Source organism: Denticeps clupeoides, chromosome 20 (genome assembly GCF_900700375.1).
Source record: "Denticeps clupeoides chromosome 20, fDenClu1.1, whole genome shotgun sequence".
Lineage (NCBI taxonomy): Eukaryota > Metazoa > Chordata > Actinopteri > Clupeiformes > Denticipitidae > Denticeps > Denticeps clupeoides.
In genome coordinates, this window is record NC_041726.1 from 13,744,653 (window position 1) to 13,764,925 (window position 20,273).

Here is a 20,273-nt window from a genome sequence, read left to right on the forward strand (position 1 = left end):
AAAAAAACAACATGCTGAGAGTCTCAAATGGAAAATGTTCATATGACAGATTTAACAGGAGTCAGAACAAGTGCCAAAACCCCAACCTGTGTGAACTTGTACAGTCATGACCAAAACTGGCACAAAAATGACACAAATACTGTTTTTTACTACGTTTGTTGCTTCTGTTTTTATTGTGGAAATTTGCATGTACTCCATATTGTTATAAAGAGCGATCAGATGAACTGCAAAGTCCCCAAAGTCAGAAGAATATTAGTCCGTCCTTGATGTTTTTCTTGGAGAGAAGTGGCTTCTTTGTTGCCCTTCTTGACACCTTCGCCTCACCATGTGTGCAGATGCCCTCACACCTGCGTGGTTCATATTCTGCAAACTGTGTGGAAAAAAATAGTATTTGTGTCATTCTCAAAGGTTTTGGCCACCAGTGTGCTACACATCATTATGGTTTATGATTTCTGTTGGTGGGAACTGTAATGATGAAAGAATGCGCAAACCTTCAGATAGCTCAAGACAAAACCAAGAAACTTTCCACCCACTCACCCACAGCCATGAAAGCTTTTGTGAGACGTGAATGCTGAAAGTGACAACTTGGCATGTCATCACTTGCCCAATAGTACATTTTTTGTATGCAACTGCAGTTATGCACACACTGTGCACACCCAGTGGCTTTAACTCATAATCAAAATGTAGTCATCCATACATTCATCTAGGCACTCTGTAATTGGGTTGTGCAAGGCATTTCCGAGGTTGGGGGTTCGAATCTGGGTCTTGGCTTTATGTGTGTGGTGTTTGCATGCTCTCCATACAATGGCGGGTGCTCTGGCATGCATGCTAGCGGCATGATTGAGTCAAAATCACGGTAGGTGTGTCACCCCACGATGGTCCAATGTCCTGCCCTGGGAGAGACCCCCCTTGCATCCAATGACCTGGAACCCTAGGGACCCAGGTTTTTCAAAACAACCCCAAAAAATTTGGCAACAGCTTGAGCAAATTAAAATAATTAAACGATTAAAGAACAGGTTCAACTCAAATCCATTTTCCTGTTAAATGAAAACACTTGTCCATCTAGTTCTGAGACCTGGAGGCACTAATCTGTTGGTGTTGTGGCTCTCTTAAGACTGGGCGAATATCTGTCTCTCTCACGATATGGGATACATGGTCCATGATGTGATCAAACTTAAATACCTGCGAAAAGGTGAAACAGGAATTCTTCTTTTATGTCAGACACCCAAACTGAGAGGAAACTATGAAAAACATGTTTTTCTGTAAACTATGTGATCAGTTGTGGGCTAAAGTAGACATTCCTTTATAAAGAGCATGCCATGTTTTACTGCATAACTAATATGCATAAACATGTATGTAGCAGTTACTTTTATGCGAGGGGTTCTCAACCAGTCCAGCTTTAAGTTAAATCACCACCCCCACAATGCCAGCAAATAAAATTGTAGTTATCACATACTATTTTGCATACATTACAGGCCAAAAGTTATCACCTTCTCATTCAATCTGTTTTCTTTATTTTCATGACCATTTACATTGGTAGATTCTCACTGAAGGCATCAAAACTATGAATGTACTCCTGTCATTTATGAAATGTACAATACAGCACAAAAGTCAGCACTGATAGAATCCAGTGATTTATCCCATCGTTCTCTGAACAGCAATAGGATATTGTTTTTCACATGTACACTTGATCATATATTTGATGGGGAGATCCCAACCCAAGTTCTTGTAGCAGATCTCCGGATATCAACAGTTTTGATAATGAAATTATTGACACTTTCATTTTTAAGAATTGTTATTGGTGTGTGTTGTCCCTTCCTGTATGCTGGAAAAACCTTTAATTTGTTTCACTAATGCCTAAAACTTTAGCAAAAGTAGCTATGTTTATTGTCATGATGAGAGCCAACATCTCATGGTGTTGCACTGCCTTGATCATTTTAATATGATTATTCTGCAATACATCATTTAATATGAATTTTTGTCAATCAAAATGCCAGGTTGCAGTGGCAAATCAGTATAAATAAAACCATGTCATCAAATAACGAAATCTCAGTCTTATTTCATTTAATATGGGGGGTACAACAACAGACATTACACGTGAACTGCCGAGATCACACCCCAAAGGCTGCATCATGATACAAGCAAAACTGAACCTCAATATATAAAATGTAATGTGCTTACAGCTGTCCTGAGGAGAATAAAAGGATCTCTCCAGGCTTTCCAGAGGGGAAATTGCATGTGGGGACAGATCAGTAAGACAAACAGAACACATAGTTTCCCAGAGTCCTGAAGCAGGGCAAAGGAGAGGCAATAAAAACAAAAACAGTTCGGTAACATCACTGTCCTCTAAATGGAAAGGTGGTGACTGTCTCTAATTCTGGGTGTCCTGGGTGAGACCCTGTCTTCGGACCCAGGTTAGTGGATGTATTACACAACACCAGCACACAGACTGACCTTCTTTAAACCCAATATCTTAAGCAAATTAAAATAATTAAATGATTAAGGAACCGGTTGAAGTCAAATCGCTTTCTCTTGTCCATCTAGTTCAGAGACCTGACTTTGTAATGAAGTTAATTCTACTCAAATTAGTGTCAAAAGGTTTATTCACACTGCTAGAGTAATATTTCACCTTATGGTTATTTTAACTCCAAATTAAGCAATTTTATCAATAACACTCTAATGTGTAACGATATACAGTATAAGTTTTATTTCTGTGTAGTGTAATATTTAAAAAAATCTTTTTAGTTCTTTATTCTGAAATATAGGGCTGTCCCTAATTCTTTATATGCTTCTGAAGTTACAAAAGACATGGGGAAAATAAAAGACAGACAAATAAATGAGAAAAAAGCTGAATCAGCTGAATGCATGTATTCAGGTAAATATAGAAAGTGAGAATAAACTAAAGTGTCAACACATAACTCATAATTACAAATTAGGAGCCATTAATCAGTGTGGCAGGCTGGAGTATATGGGCCAATTCCACAGCAAACAGCAAACATTTGTAGGAGTTGGTCCTCCGATCTAATTAAGATAGTGCACAGGGCACTAACAGAAATAGAACCAGAAATTGTTCTTCAGGGTGATCTTTTAGAACTGATAAAGGACAAACAGAAAGAAAAATTCACTGAAAAGAGTGCGCATGCTGCACGGTGGGGTGGCGGTTTGCCAGTTTGAAACCTGACTTTGTATGCCCTTCTCGCCTTTACCGTGGGTTTCCTCTGAATTCTCCGCATTCCTCCCACTGTCCAAAGGTGTGTACCTTTGGTGAAGTGGCGAATCTGAGTGGTCCATATTTGTGAGTGTGTTAGTGAAGGTATGTGTGTGTGCTATGCGGTCGGCTGGCGTGCCACCCTGTGTGAGTTTGAGGCTCCAGCACCCGTGACCCTCAGTAGGGTGGTTACAGAAAACGAGTGAGTGAGTGACTTTCTATTAGACATTTCTTCCATGGAAAGGGGTCCATGTAAACGCAATGCCTGTAGTAAATAAAAAAATGCTGCAGGGAATTATGAGGTAGCGTTCTGCTCATGCAGTAAAGCTGTCAGCACAAATAATGCTTATACTTGTCCCGAGACATTTTGCAATTCAGCAGGTGCACTTGAACACGTTTTTTGTAGTAAGGAGTGACATGTTCTGGGAAATAATGAATAACATGTTCTGGGAAATAATAAAAAAAACTTTTACTCTTCGTTATCAAAAAGACAAGGGTTGAAGAAATGATTTGAAACAAATAAAAAATACCACACCATTACCAATGGCAGTGCAAAAGAAACATTACTGCATTAGAAAAAAAGCATCAAAGAAGTGAATACCTTTCAAGAAAATGAAATACCAGTAGAATGTGAGTACCTTGTATTTTCTTATGTAAAGTGAAGTGTTTGTCATTGTGATACACTGCAGCACAGCACACGGTGACACAACGAAATGTGTGCTCTGCTTTTAACCATCGCCCTTGGTGAGCAAGGGGCAGCCATGACAGGCGCCCGGGGAGCAGTGTGTGGGGACGGTGCTTTGCTCAGTGGCACCTCAGTGGCACCTTGGCGGATCGGGATTCGAACCGGCAACCTTCGGATTAAGGGACCGCTTCCTTAACCACTGCCCCATTGTGTGTTCATTGTGCAATTGCTCTTCAATTTCAGTTCATGTGCAAATTCAAATTTTGATTATAATGTGATTGTTGGATAAAGGCTAAGGTAGGTCATCATCAAGATTGCCACCGGCACCACATATACCACTAAATGCAATACATCTTACAGAGGTGTTGGTCTCACAGCCGTCCATAGAGAAATTGCATTTTGAGGCAAGCAGAAGCAGAAAGCAAGTGTGAAGTGTCAATCCCAGTTGGTATTAATCTAAAAAGTCTATCACCTCCACAGGCCGCTATGAGTACCTCATCATGCCTACTTCCCGGGATTTATGAAGGACGTCTTCCGAGACATGCCGGGAATGTTTGTGGTGGTTTACATCCCACAACATCTCTCCGTCGCCTGCTACATTAGTGGTTCCGTTGGTTAGAACCATGCCACTCACCGGCAGAACGAGCAGGAGGATCGGCAGCAGAGTGACCGTCCGCAAGGAGGTCAGAGCCAGTGGAGGTCCATCACCTCCTGGAATCCAATACCTGGTGGACTGGGAGGGCTCCGTACCGGAGGAGCAGAGTTGGGTGCAGTCAAGTTCCACAGAGTTCCACCCGCACTGTCCAGCTCCTTAGTCCTGAGGCCGATCACCTTCTCCCGAACTCTAATCATTCAATCATTACTTCAGATGGAGGCCCTGGCCTTTGATAGCGCACATTTGCATGCTTACGCTTATCAAGACTCCGCCCAACCCCCTTCAGAACCGGACAGAGTGCTTACGGGCCGATTCATTTCTTTTATGTTGTGTTTATTAAAAACTGTTGCGTCACTTGGGTCCCTCACTTCGCTCATTCCCCGTGGCATTACAGGCATGGGAGACTGATCGACTGTCCAACAGGGAACACAAGTAATGAGACTATAACACGGAATCTATTAACGTTTCTTCTCATTAACTTCAAATTATCTGTCTAATATTATTTGGCACGGTTTACCTAAATTTGGGTCCATTGCAGCTGACATTGTCTTTGACTACAGACAGTCATCTGAGAATCTAAGGGCGTGCCCTCCAATGTATTCTGATATACGTTGTGTCGAGTATTCAGGTTCTAATCCATGTTATCAACCAAATACTGAGCTGTCTGTAATAATCAAAATCAGTCACGGTCAGTCTGTTCAAGAAAAGAACGCACCCTGTTTTCTTGGGCACAACTTTAAAAGAACATAAAAAAAAGATCAGGGGAGGCATGCCAAGCAGCAGGAAGGTGGCAGAGAGCCAAATAAGGGAAAGAGGGGAATTAAACACCAGCTCTTCATTTTTCTTCAAAAGAAGCCTCTGTTTCGTCAGAGATGACCGGATGGAATATCCTGGTCGAGGTAAAGACACGCCCATTCACAAAGCGCACGAGCAGACTTTAATGAAGTTCACCGCCCTCATTGTCATCTGCCAGGTCTGAGGGCATAAATCTCTGGAGAATTCAAAATAAAAGTCCAAGTTAATTTAAATAGAAATAGGCGTCTTGATAAATTATATGGTGCGCAATTGGGAGAATCTGCATACATTTCTGTGTGATCTTTATATCAATATATATCAATAATATATTTTAAGATGATAAAACCTTTATGTTGTAAACCATGTCACCTAACAAGAATATGAACTCTTATTCAGTACAATCTCCTATTATCAGTACTTTGATACATTTTTATCAATTTTATTTTAATATACAAAACAATTGTTATTAAAAAAGACAGACATTATAAACTTTTGAACAGTAACATATGCATCGTTACAGTTATAACCCAAATGTCTTCTTGTCTAAGCCTAGGAATATTAGGACCACAGAATATACAGAGTAAAGAATAAATGCTGTACCAGCTGAAAAAAAATACCTTCATTTGCAGAAACATATATTATAACAGGGTTTTGTTAGTGATATGCTTGTTAATGTCTTTTTGGGTCCAACTTGGTGGGTTAAAATCAGCTTTCTGCAGTCATTGTGTACACGGCCGGGGTGGAAGCGTGAGGACAATTCTAGGATGTGACAGTTCCCGAGACAACGGCACACGATAGGAGCTGTAACAACATGCTGTATAAAAGTGGGAAGGACTAAAGGAATGCAGGGTCGGGAGGGTTGCAGGCAGATGGAACAGGTTTATTTATTTCTTTTGGAAACTTCTCTCCCCACCATTAGGACACACCCAAGTGAAAATTCCAGCATTCCACCAGTCATCAGTGCTCCTGGTATCTGTTGATCTCGTTTCGTTCCAAACGTGGTGTAATCACTTAATGATGTTAGACTATGTGGAACCGGGTGAGATGTCCCAAGGCCTGCCGGGCTGACCAGTTGGGGTGTGGCCCACAGGTGGCAAATGGGGCCAGAAGTTTCTCAAGACAATGAGATTACTGTCCACCGCCCTCCCACCCCTTCCAAGTAAGGAATTCAGTTTACTGTATAACAGAGGTGTGCCGAGATAAGAGCTGACAAGTCGATGGATGGTAGCTTGGCGTGGGTTCAACTAATTAAAACATTTAATCTGATCTTAAATGTAATTTTTCCCTGAACAGAATGAGTTTTAAAGCCCATGTTCTGTAATCGTGTCTTGTCGATCAGTCTGTCCTTTTGCAAATGCTTATCGCTCCCTTCAGGCAATGTTCTTAATGTTTTGTTTCTGCACCACTTACATGTTTGCTCAAGGCATCTCAGCACAATAAGTTGTGTATATTGTCAGTTATCGTGCCTGTTTTGCATTTAGTGAGTGGCTGGAGGGGAGTGGCCATCTTGGGGGCGGAGCATTTCCGACAGATATGTATTGGCCCCCGCAGAGCCTCACGACTGTGTCTGCACTTCAACTCGCGGAAGAGGCGCTCTTCCCATGGACGACAGTATCCTCACGTGTAGACGGGACACAGGTAGGGTGCTGCAGTCAATTTTTAACCCAAATTACTCTGTGATTTGCCGTGTATGTGCCGTGCTGCAGACTGCAACTTGATCTGGTGCACTTGAGACATCTTGATTATTCAGCATGATTCTTACAAGCTGCATTAATTTAAAAAGACCGCATTAATTTAACATTTTTTAAAAATGAAATGGGACATACATGAAATGGGTCAAGTCTTATTAAAGCCATGCAGATTATTTTTTTCCCACCAGTCACTGCTTTTCGCCATATAAAATATAAGTCATGGTCTGTTATATCCACCTGTAGAGACACAGATGGCGGCATGTCACTCTTTTTAAGAATACAAAAAATTCCTTTAATTTGCCTGTTTATTTTGTCAGTGATTTTCCATCTGCAATAGTTGAAAAAAGTCTATTCTTCTGGGATGTTGGGTAGTAAAACAGCATTCCAGTTTATGCCAGCTGTAACTGCGTTCCTATCTTAAGTTACAAACTGAAGTAGAGCAACCTTTATTTATGCAGAAAGCAGGAATTCCGTGTGAGATCCATGTGAGACACGCCCTTGAAATAAAAAAAAAGTCAACATTCTTAGACAGATTACCTTTGACCAGTTCACCCTCTGTGTAGGGGTGGGTGTCTTCTGAGTGCACATACTCGCTGCTCACACATTTTGACAGCATAGCCATATGAATGTTGCAGCTTCAGAACTGTATGCATATTGTTCACAGCAGATTAAGGAATCTTACATTTACATTTACATTTATGGCATTTATCAGACGCCCTTATCCAGAGAGACTTACAATGAGTAGTTACAGGGGACAGTCCCCCCTGGAGCAATTTAGGGATAAGTGTCTTGCTCAGGGACACAATTGTAGTAAGCGGGATTTGAACCTGGGTCTTCAGGTTCATAGGCGAGTGTGTTACCCACTAGGCACCCCTTCTCATTAACTGATTCGTTTTGTAAAGGAACTTTCTTTGTCTCACCTCTGTAACAGAAAACTGGAAGTTTTTCTCTCCCAGGGAGCTTGCATCAAGTTAAGAGAATGAACACGTGCAGCTGTAAGACATTATGAACTGGCCAAAGGCCAAACATCTTGCACCCAAAACACGTAAACTGCACCAAAATGAGAAACCTGACGGTTTATTAGATTCTCAGGCCCTCCTTGGAAACCTGATTCGCTGACGACTGTCATAAGACCTTAGACAAATCCATATCTTGCAAAGAATATTTTTTTTTTGTAATGGGGTATAGCCCTGAAACTTTCACTCCAGCATTTTCATTCAGTTCACTCCATTCACCAGGATATCTACTGTAATGTTTTACATTCCCCTTCCTCAGTCTATTGCCAACAAACCTGTCGAAAAGATATACTGATAACTGTGGTGTTGAGTGGTGCAGTGTTGAGCAGGAAAGACGAGATTTATACAATCTGGTTATGCACAGCCATGTAAAGAAAAATTGGATCACAGAGACGCACACTACAACTTAACAGCGATTTCCCAGTGAATGGGGGTTTATCGATTTCATAAAAGAATGCAAACTTAAGAAACCAACCGGTGAATGTGCTGTAAACTGTTTTTACAACCAGTAGCGGAATAATCTGACTGATAAAAAAAATCAATTGAGACATAGCATAGTCCCTGCTGCAGGGTCCACTATCTATGACCATTGTTGTTTGGAATTTCTGTCCAGTACAAAGAAGACAATGCCTTTACACAGCAAGGATAAAATCCTGTTTATACTATGTGCACGGTGGATATGACTCAGACCAGCCTTTAGTAAATGAAATGAATATAACATCTGTTATGTGTAGCTGTTTTTAACAGGCCTGATCCTGAATTACATCTTTTTCTATGACTGTTTTTAAATCCAGTTCCTGCTTTTCCAGTTCTTATTTGTCACAAAAACGGATAACACAACGGATAATAACTTACTGTTAAGTATATGTGTGCTGATCTCCCTTTCATCCCTCCCAGCACCTCCCAGTATAGTGATTGCCTTAACCAGTGTATGGGAGAAATAATAGGTTTAATTAAATTAAAATAACAAACAGTAGCAGTGATGTTGAGGTCAAGTGGTTCAAATTCAATTTCACTGCAATGTGTACTTTAAAACATTCCTTAATAGTCCATACTGCCCTTTGATTAAGATAATTTATTATTATTACTGTTAAGATTAAGTTTCCTTAATAGTCCATACAGCCATAATTATGATGCATTTGGATTCCTCTGTTGTGCACTTTCTGGTATTTCAGACTCATGTGTCTCTGAGCCAGACAATTAAGAGTAAACTCCAGGGGACGCAACAGTTACTGAAAAGACTCAGCTGGATGATGAACAGCTGTACAGGTTCTTCCTTATAACATTATCCGGTCAGCTGTGTGCTAACTCGACATAGACATTAAAATGCATCCTGTAAATGTATTTCTGCAGAAAGACTGGGTGGTAGTAGCCTAGTGGTTAACACACTCGCCTATGAACCACTACCATTGTGTCCCTGAGCAAGACACTTAACCCTAAGTTGCTCCAGGGATACTGTCCCTGTAACTACTGATTGTAAGTTTCTCTGGATAAGGGCGTCTGATAAATGCTGTAAATGTAAATGTAAATACTTCACAGAACTGGTCAATAATATGCTTGTGAAAGCACCCAAAGGCACAAAAACCACTGGTCAGTATCTAAATACAGCCCCCTACTGGCGAGACTGTATAGCTCTTTTATGTCTCACATGCTTGTCCTAACCTCGTGCTTTAATAACCTTCTGTAGAACATCAAAATGGGGTGTGTGTTACAGACAGCTGTCTGTCAAATTAACCCATGCTCTACACATTCAAATTGTGGATAAGGGTGATGAACTTATCCATGTCACAAATTGAGAAAAGGATCTCTGGCACTGGCACATAACATGTTTTTCTGAAGCTTAAATTAGGACATTGTAAATCATCCAGTTTAAGTCCAGCATGGACATGTCATTTCTTAATGCATATACAAAGTAAAATACTACAACACTGAGAGGAGACTGCTTCCCTTCCCTTATTTATTTATCTATCTATTTATTTATTTATTTATTAAATTATTGTTTTATTTTTTTGTTTTTCTTATTTATTTATTTCTCTTCTTGCTGTTTGACGGGTGGGACTGAGGGTGGTGGGTGGATATTGGTCAACAGCTGCTATTTGTTTGTTGTTGAAAAATTGAAAATCACAAATAAAGCATAAAAAAAAAAAATTAGGACATTGTGCTTAAAACAGTGTGGCAGTAAAAATGCATGAAACAACTCTGATCAGTGACCATAATCATTCCTATAGCAATCCTTGCCATCCAGTTCACTCATTTCTTTCCAGCTTGCACGTGTGCAATATTAAAAGTCAAATTTCATTGTATTGTGTTTTTACATCATAAGAAACCAAAGTTAAGATTTTTTTTTACTGCTTCCAGACTAAACGAAGACATGAAGTCAACAGCAACAAAGAAAGAGCCCTCCAATGGGGCAGTGGCTGGTGTGCTACTTGAAAATTCAAAAGATAAATTAACCATATATGAAGCGCTGAAGAAGCGTCTTTTGAAGGCAGCCACATGTTTGGCATTACTAGAAGCCCAAGCTGCCACTGGTGGTATCATCGATCCAATCAATAACCTGAAGCTTCCAGTTGAAGAAGCAGTGAGGAAAGGCATCGTTGGAGCTGAAATGAAAGAGAAGCTCCTTTCTGCGGAGAGAGCAATTCGAGGCTACACCGATCCATACACCAACCGAACCATCTCTGTTTACCAAGCAATCCAGAAGGATGTCATCCCAAAGGACCACGGCGTGCGACTGCTGGAAGCACAGATAACTACAAAGGGCATTTATGACCCTGTTGACCAGAAATACATCTCAGTGGCATTAGCCTGTGAACAGGGCCATTTGGAAAAGGATCTTCTTGCTGGTCAAACAGAGGCCCTCAGAGTTTTTTACAACCCCACTTCTCAAGAAAACCTGACCTACACAGAACTGAGAGGAAAATGCACGGTGGACCCGGAGACTAACCTGCTCTTGCTCCCTGTAGGCATCACATTTAAGGGCCTACGAAGAGGAGTATCTTCGATTAAGCTTCTGGAATCGAAAATCATTGACAACGACACGTATGCTAGCCTACAAATAGGCAAAACCAGCACACAGGATGTGATGCTTTTAGAGACTGTGAAAGAATATCTGGAAGGAAAGGGAAGCATTGCAGGTGTGGCAGTGCTCTCATCCGATGAGAAGATGAGCATCTATGAAGCCACAAAGAAAAACCTCATAATGCCTGGAACAGCCCTGATTCTTTTGGAGGCCCAGGCAGCCACTGGGTTTATGATCGATCCGGTGAAAAACAAACTGTTTAGCGTCGATGATGCCGTGAAAAGCAAACTTGTCGGGCCCGAGTATCATGCCAAATTGCTCTCTGCTGAACAGGCAGTTACAGGTTACAGGGACCCGTACACAGGCAACACATTATCCTTGTTCCAGGCTCTGTCGAAAGAGCTGATTGTGAAGGAACATGGGATCCGCTTGCTCGAAGCTCAGATTGCCACGGGAGGAATCATCGACCCCATAAACAGTGTTCGAGTACCAGTGGATGTCGCATTCGAGAAAGGCTTGTTTGACAAGGAAATGCATGCAATTCTGAAGGATCCCGGCGATGACACAAAGGGATTTTTCGATCCAAACTCAAAGAAAAACCTCACTTACCTGCAGTTGATGGAGCACTGTGTTATTGATCCTGCCACTGGACTCTGTCTCTTACCCCTTCAAAAATCTGGAAACCTGAGTAACTCATTCATTGAGTACAAAACCAAGCTTACATTTAAAGACGTCAAAGTGAAAGTTGCTTGTGGAAAGTACAAGGGAATGACTCCGTCCCTCTGGGAACTGCTAATGTCTGAATACTTTGGTGAACAACAGAGGAAAGACATCATCCAGCAGTACAAAAAGGCAACCTTGACTTTAGATATGGTTACTGCAAAGGTTTTGGAGATGATTGAACATTCCGTAAAGACAACCAAGGTAACATTTCATGGAATTAGAGAGAAGGTGACTCCAAAACAACTTTTGGATGCTGACATTATCACAGAGGAAACGTTTCAGGAAATAAATGAAGGGAAAAAAAGCGCAAAGGACGTCACAGAGGAGGAGACGGTGCAGACCTATTTACAAGGAAAGTCGAGCATTGCGGGAGTCTTACTTCCAGACTCACAGATAATGACTATCTATCAGGCTCAAAGGAAAGGGAAATTAAGACCTGGAACCACACTCATCCTACTGGAAGCTCAGGCTGCTACTGGTTTCATAATTGACCCTGTTTCCAACAGAAGATTCTCAGTGGATGACGCAGTGAAGGCAAACATAGTGGGACCTGAACTTCATGCAAAACTGTGTTATGCCGAAAAGGCAGTGACAGGCTACAAGGATCCATGGACTGGTGGCAGCCTGTCCCTGTTTCAGGCCATGCAGAAAGGATTCATCCTGCAAGATCACGGAATTCGATTGCTGGAGGCCCAAATTGCAACCGGAGGAATTATTGATCCAATAAACAGCCTCCGAATTCCACCACACATTGCCTACCAAAGAGGCTACTTTGATAAGGGAATGAATCAAGTCCTTTGTGATCCTACAGATGACACAAAAGGTTTTTTTGACCCAAACACTGATGAGAACCTTACATACATGCAGCTGATGTCCAGGTGTGTACTTGACCCTGCCACAGGCCTATACCTGCTACCACTGAAAGGGAAAGATTATCGAACCACTGTACAGGAAAAAACAAAGGAGATATTCCAAGCAAAATATGTTCCTGTGAAATATGGCAGGTTTAAGAACAAGCAGGTAACACTGTGGGATCTTTTGAACTCTGAATATTTGTCAGAAGACAAAAGACAGGAGCTGATCGTGATGTACAAAAGAAAACAAATTACAACTGAGCAAATAATCACCATAATAGTGGAAATTGTTGAGACAAAAGAAATTGCACAACAGGCAGAACATAACTTTGAGAGTCTGAGGGGCTATGTCTCTTCTTTGGATCTTCTGAAGCTTAAGATTATAGAAGAGGCAACCTACAAAGCTTTGCTTGATGGGAAGCTGAAACATGAAGACATTTTGGAGATGGAGGCAGTGAAAAGATATCTTTGTGGAACAAGCTGTGTAGCTGGGGTGGTGCTGAAATCATCAAATCAGAAAATGAGCCTTTATGAAGCAAAAAAAAAGAACCTTTTAACACCGGGAACAACGTTGAACCTTTTGGAAGCTCAAGCTGCAACTGGATTCATAATTGATCCAGTACTTAGCAAAAAACTCACAGTGGAGGAGGCTTTAAAGCAGAAAGTGATCGGACCAGAGCTTTACGAAAAGCTTAGAACAGCAGAAAAGGCCGTCACTGGCTACGAGGACCCATACACTGGTAAGAAGATTTCCCTTTTCCAAGCAATGGAGAAAGGTTTGATTCTAAAGCAGCATGGGATTCGTTTACTTGAGGCCCAAATAGCTACTGGTGGCATTATCGATCCCTTAAAGACCTTACATTTACCCATTGAAGTGGCATACGCATTGGGATATTTTGATGCACAAATGAAGGAGATCTTGGAAGATCCCAAGGATGATACCAAAGGTTTTTTGGACCCAAACACACAGCAAAACAGGACCTACAAGGAAATGACTGACCTATGTATCAAAGATGAAGCGACGGGGTTCCTCCTTCTGCCAATAACAGATAAAAAGGCTGCACAAGGGGAACAGAACATTCTTTCATATAACAAGATGCAAAAAGAGCTTGAAAACAGAAACGTTGCAATGTCTCAAGGGCCTTACTCTGGGAAAACAGTTTCTCTGTGGGAGTTGATTCACTCTGGATACTTCACTGATGAACAGAGGCAACAATTCTTTGAAAAATATCAAGCAAAACTAATGACAATTGAAGACTTGACCACAATGGTCACTTCGGTCATTAAAAGATTTGAACAAAACAAAGCAACCCAGCATACATCAATGGGTTTGAGAAGGCCTGTTTCTGCAGAACAGTTGTTTATATCCAAAATAATCGACTCAAAAACCCTTCAAGATGTGCAAGAAGGTAAACTTCAACTGGACAATGTGACAAAACAGGAGTCTGTCAAGCGTTATTTGAAAGGTACAGGAAGCATTGCTGGACTTCAGGTGCTTCCATCAAAAGAAGTACTTAGTATATATGAAGCAAAGATACAAGAGCTAATATGTCCGGATACCGCTATGATACTCCTTGAGAATCAGACAGCTACAGGCTTTGTCATTAATCCCATTACAAACAAGAGCTTGACAGTTGACGAGGCTGTCAAACAGAAAGTCATAGGACCAGACTTGCATGAGCACTTGCTTTCAGTTGAAAGAGCAGTAACTGGCTACACTGATCCATACACAGATCAAACAATCTCTTTATTTGAGGCTATGAAGACAAATCTGATTCTGAGAAGCAATGGGCTTCGGCTTTTGGATGCACAAATTGCAACAGGGGGGATAATTGATCCACACAACAGCCACAGGCTGCCAGTTGATATTGCAAAAAAAAATGGATACATTGATGAAGAAACACTCCAAACTCTATCCAAACCACCTGATGATATTAAATGCTTCCCTCATCCTGAAACAAAAGAAAATCTCACTTATCTTCAGCTCAGGGAATGTTGTGTAAAGGATCCTGAAACAGGTCTTCTTCTTCTGCCTGTACATAAAAGTAAGAAAGAAAAGATACATACAGATAACGAATCGGAGATGGCTTTAAAAAACAAATCCCTCATGGTTGACACAGGGAAATTTGCGGGGAAGCGTGTAACACTGTGGGACGTACTTTTCTCAGACAGCATTTCGACAGAAAAGAGGAAGCAGTTAATTGAAGACCTCAGAGCAAAGAAAGTGACCTTGGACGAAATTGGATCAATAGTCACAGCCATAATAACAGAAGAAACATCAAATAAACATAAATATAAAGGTTTACGAAGACAAGTCTCAGCGAGTGAGCTTTTTGAATCAAAAATTATATCAAAAGAGATGCTAGGGAAACTAATGCATAATGAAATTACAGATAAAGAGCTGAATGAAATGAAATCTGTACAGCAGTACCTTGGAGCAACAAACTGCATTGCAGGCATATTCATTCAGTCCACCAAACAGACCATGAGCATCAACCAAGCCAAAAACAAAGGGCTTCTGACCCCTGGAACCTCACTTGTTCTTTTGGAGGCACAAGCTGCTACTGGGTTTGTCATTGATCCAGTGAAAAACAAGAAGCTCTCTGTTGAAGAGGCTGTTTCGGCAGGTGTAGTTGGAGTGGAATGGAAGGACAAACTGCTTTCAGCAGAGAGGGCAGTGACCGGTTACACTGACCCATATACTGGAAAGACAATCTCATTATTCCAAGCCTTGAAAAAAGATCTGATTGTGAAGGATCATGGTGTACGTCTGTTGGAGGCACAAATTGCCACAGGGGGCATCATCGATCCTGTCTACAGCCATCGAGTGCCTGTGGAGGTGGCTTACCAAAGGGGTTACTTTGATCAGGAAATGAACCAGATCCTCTCGGACCCAAGTGACGACACCAAAGGCTTTTTTGACCCAAACACAAAGGAGAACCTGACATACTTGCAACTCATAGAGAGGTGTGTAAGGGATCCCAACACAGGTCTTAATCTACTTGTAATTGCGCAAAAGGGTGAGTTCTACTTCTTCGTTGATGAGCACACAAAGAAAATTCTCAAGTCCACCACCACCACAAAGGCAGGGGGCAAATTTCAAGGGAAAGTGGTTTCTCTTTGGGATCTCCTTTACTCTGAGTACATCAGTGAAGAGAAACGAAGAGATTTTGCACAGAGATTCAAATCTGGGTCCATTACAATTGAACAATTCACGGAACTTGTCTTAAAATCCATTCAAGAGAAGGTAGGCCACTTCACATCAACCACTTCTACTGACTCAAAGACAGAAAAACAGGTCACCACGATCACCACCACTACAACTGTAAACACCACGGAGTTCCAGGGTATCAGAAAGAGTGTGACTGCAAGTGAACTGCTTAACTCAAAAATCATTGATGAGAACCTTTTCAAAGAACTTAGTGCAGGCAAGGTCACAGTTGATGAAGTGAGTAATTTGGATTCTGTACGCAATTATCTGCGGGGAACTTGCAGCATTGCAGGCGTATTCATTCAGTCCACCAAACAGACCATGAGCATCAACCAAGCCAAAAACAAAGGGCTTCTGACCCCTGGAACCTCACTTGTTCTTTTGGAGGCACAAGCTGCTACTGGGTTTGTCATTGATCCAGTGAAAAACAAGAAGCTCTCTGTTGAAGAGGCTGTTTCGGCAGGTGTAGTTGGAGTGGAATGGAAGGACAAACTGCTTTCAGCAGAGAGGGCAGTGACCGGTTACACTGACCCATATACTGGAAAGACAATCTCATTATTCCAAGCCTTGAAAAAAGATCTGATTGTGAAGGATCATGGTGTACGTCTGTTGGAGGCACAAATTGCCACAGGGGGCATCATCGATCCTGTCTACAGCCATCGAGTGCCTGTGGAGGTGGCTTACCAAAGGGGTTACTTTGATCAGGAAATGAACCAGATCCTCTCGGACCCAAGTGACGACACCAAAGGCTTTTTTGACCCAAACACAAAGGAGAACCTGACATACTTGCAACTCATAGAGAGGTGTGTAAGGGATCCCAACACAGGTCTTAATCTACTTGTAATTGCGCAAAAGGGTGAGTTCTACTTCTTCGTTGATGAGCACACAAAGAAAATTCTCAAGTCCACCACCACCACAAAGGCAGGGGGCAAATTTCAAGGGAAAGTGGTTTCTCTTTGGGATCTCCTTTACTCTGAGTACATCAGTGAAGAGAAACGAAGAGATTTTGCACAGAGATTCAAATCTGGGTCCATTACAATTGAACAATTCACGGAACTTGTCTTAAAATCCATTCAAGAGAAGGTAGGCCACTTCACATCAACCACTTCTACTGACTCAAAGACAGAAAAACAGGTCACCACGATCACCACCACTACAACTGTAAACACCACGGAGTTCCAGGGTATCAGAAAGAGTGTGACTGCAAGTGAACTGCTTAACTCAAAAATCATTGATGAGAACCTTTTCAAAGAACTTAGTGCAGGCAAGGTCACAGTTGATGAAGTGAGTAATTTGGATTCTGTACGCAATTATCTGCGGGGAACTTGCAGCATTGCAGGCGTATTCATTCAGTCCACCAAACAGACCATGAGCATCAACCAAGCCAAAAACAAAGGGCTTCTGACCCCTGGAACCTCACTTGTTCTTTTGGAGGCACAAGCTGCTACTGGGTTTGTCATTGATCCAGTGAAAAACAAGAAGCTCTCTGTTGAAGAGGCTGTTTCGGCAGGTGTAGTTGGAGTGGAATGGAAGGACAAACTGCTTTCAGCAGAGAGGGCAGTGACCGGTTACACTGACCCATATACTGGAAAAACAATCTCATTATTCCAAGCCTTGAAAAAAGATCTGATTGTGAAGGATCATGGTGTACGTCTGTTGGAGGCACAAATTGCCACAGGGGGCATCATCGATCCTGTCTACAGCCATCGAGTGCCTGTGGAGGTGGCTTACCAAAGGGGTTACTTTGATCAGGAAATGAACCAGATCCTCTCGGACCCAAGTGACGACACCAAAGGCTTTTTTGACCCAAACACAAAGGAGAACCTGACATACTTGCAACTCATAGAGAGGTGTGTAAGGGATCCCAACACAGGTCTTAATCTACTTGTAATTGCGCAAAAGGGTGAGTTCTACTTCTTCGTTGATGAGCACACAAAGAAAATTCTCAAGTCCACCACCACCACAAAGGCAGGGGGCAAATTTCAAGGGAAAGTGGTTTCTCTTTGGGATCTCCTTTACTCTGAGTACATCAGTGAAGAGAAACGAAGAGATTTTGCACAGAGATTCAAATCTGGGTCCATTACAATTGAACAATTCACGGAACTTGTCTTAAAATCCATTCAAGAGAAGGTAGGCCACTTCACATCAACCACTTCTACTGACTCAAAGACAGAAAAACAGGTCACCACGATCACCACCACTACAACTGTAAACACCACGGAGTTCCAGGGTATCAGAAAGAGTGTGACTGCAAGTGAACTGCTTAACTCAAAAATCATTGATGAGAACCTTTTCAAAGAACTTAGTGCAGGCAAGGTCACAGTTGATGAAGTGAGTAATTTGGATTCTGTACGCAATTATCTGCGGGGAACTTGCAGCATTGCAGGCGTATTCATTCAGTCCACCAAACAGACCATGAGCATCAACCAAGCCAAAAACAAAGGGCTTCTGACCCCTGGAACCTCACTTGTTCTTTTGGAGGCACAAGCTGCTACTGGGTTTGTCATTGATCCAGTGAAAAACAAGAAGCTCTCTGTTGAAGAGGCTGTTTCGGCAGGTGTAGTTGGAGTGGAATGGAAGGACAAACTGCTTTCAGCAGAGAGGGCAGTGACCGGTTACACTGACCCATATACTGGAAAAACAATCTCATTATTCCAAGCCTTGAAAAAAGATCTGATTGTGAAGGATCATGGTGTACGTCTGTTGGAGGCACAAATTGCCACAGGGGGCATCATCGATCCTGTCTACAGCCATCGAGTGCCTGTGGAGGTGGCTTACCAAAGGGGTTACTTTGATCAGGAAATGAACCAGATCCTCTCGGACCCAAGTGACGACACCAAAGGCTTTTTTGACCCAAACACAAAGGAGAACCTGACATACTTGCAACTCATAGAGAGGTGTGTAAGGGATCCCAACACAGGTCTTAATCTACTTGTAATTGCGCAAAAGGGTGAGTTCTACTTCTTCGTTGATGAGCACACAAAGAAAATTCTCAAGTCCACCACCACCACAAAGGCAGGGGGCAAATTTCAAGGGAAAGTGGTTTCTCTTTGGGATCTCCTTTACTCTGAGTACATCAGTGAAGAGAAACGAAGAGATTTTGCACAGAGATTCAAATCTGGGTCCATTACAATTGAACAATTCACGGAACTTGTCTTAAAATCCATTCAAGAGAAGGTAGGCCACTTCACATCAACCACTTCTACTGACTCAAAGACAGAAAAACAGGTCACCACGATCACCACCACTACAACTGTAAACACCACGGAGTTCCAGGGTATCAGAAAGAGTGTGACTGCAAGTGAACTGCTTAACTCAAAAATCATTGATGAGAACCTTTTCAAAGAACTTAGTGCAGGCAAGGTCACAGTTGATGAAGTGAGTAATTTGGATTCTGTACGCAATTATCTGCGGGGAACTTGCAGCATTGCAGGCGTATTCATTCAGTCCACCAAACAGACCATGAGCATCAACCAAGCCAAAAACAAAGGGCTTCTGACCCCTGGAACCTCACTTGTTCTTTTGGAGGCACAAGCTGCTACTGGGTTTGTCATTGATCCAGTGAAAAACAAGAAGCTCTCTGTTGAAGAGGCTGTTTCGGCAGGTGTAGTTGGAGTGGAATGGAAGGACAAACTGCTTTCAGCAGAGAGGGCAGTGACCGGTTACACTGACCCATATACTGGAAAAACAATCTCATTATTCCAAGCCTTGAAAAAAGATCTGATTGTGAAGGATCATGGTGTACGTCTGTTGGAGGCACAAATTGCCACAGGGGGCATCATCGATCCTGTCTACAGCCATCGAGTGCCTGTGGAGGTGGCTTACCAAAGGGGTTACTTTGATCAGGAAATGAACCAGATCCTCTCAGACCCAAGTGACGACACCAAAGGCTTTTTTGACCCAAACACAAAGGAGAACCTGACATACTTGCAACTCATAGAGAGGTGTGTAAGGGATCCCAACACAGGTCTTAATCTACTTATTCTAAAAAAATAAGTCACTCAGTGACAAATTTTGCAGCAATGACTATTTAAATGCTTGCCATAGTAGTAACAAGTCCATACAATATATCTAACGGGCAGTGGTGGCCTAGCAGTTAAGGCAGTGACTCTGTAATCAAATGTTGAAGGTTTGAATCCCGATCCGCCAAGGTGCCACTGAGCAAAGCACAGTCCATACTCCCAGGGCACCTGTCATGGCTGCCCACTGCTCACTCAGGGTGATGGGTTAAAGGACACATTTAACTGTGGATGCAGAGGACACATTTCACTGTGTGCACTGTATCACAATCACTTCACTTTACTTTACATCTGAAGTCTGCTTAATCACAAAATCTATCAATTCTAAAATTCTGATCAGATTATTGCCTGCATATTTATGTCCAAAAACAGAAGATGTTTTTATTATTTCACT

At 42.0% G+C, this 20,273-nt stretch overlaps 1 protein-coding gene across 1 annotated transcript; it reads left to right on the forward strand.

Annotated features, from left to right (window-relative positions):
* Positions 1–6,912: 6,912 nt before the first annotated feature.
* On the forward strand, positions 6,913–19,856 carry eppk1 (epiplakin 1). Its single transcript, XM_028964663.1, has 2 exons — positions 6,913–6,981; positions 10,409–19,856. Exon 2 carries the CDS (start codon positions 10,422–10,424, stop codon positions 19,854–19,856), a length of 9,435 nt encoding a protein of 3,144 aa, XP_028820496.1. The 5' UTR covers positions 6,913–6,981; positions 10,409–10,421.
* The last annotated feature ends 417 nt before the right edge of the window (positions 19,857–20,273 follow it).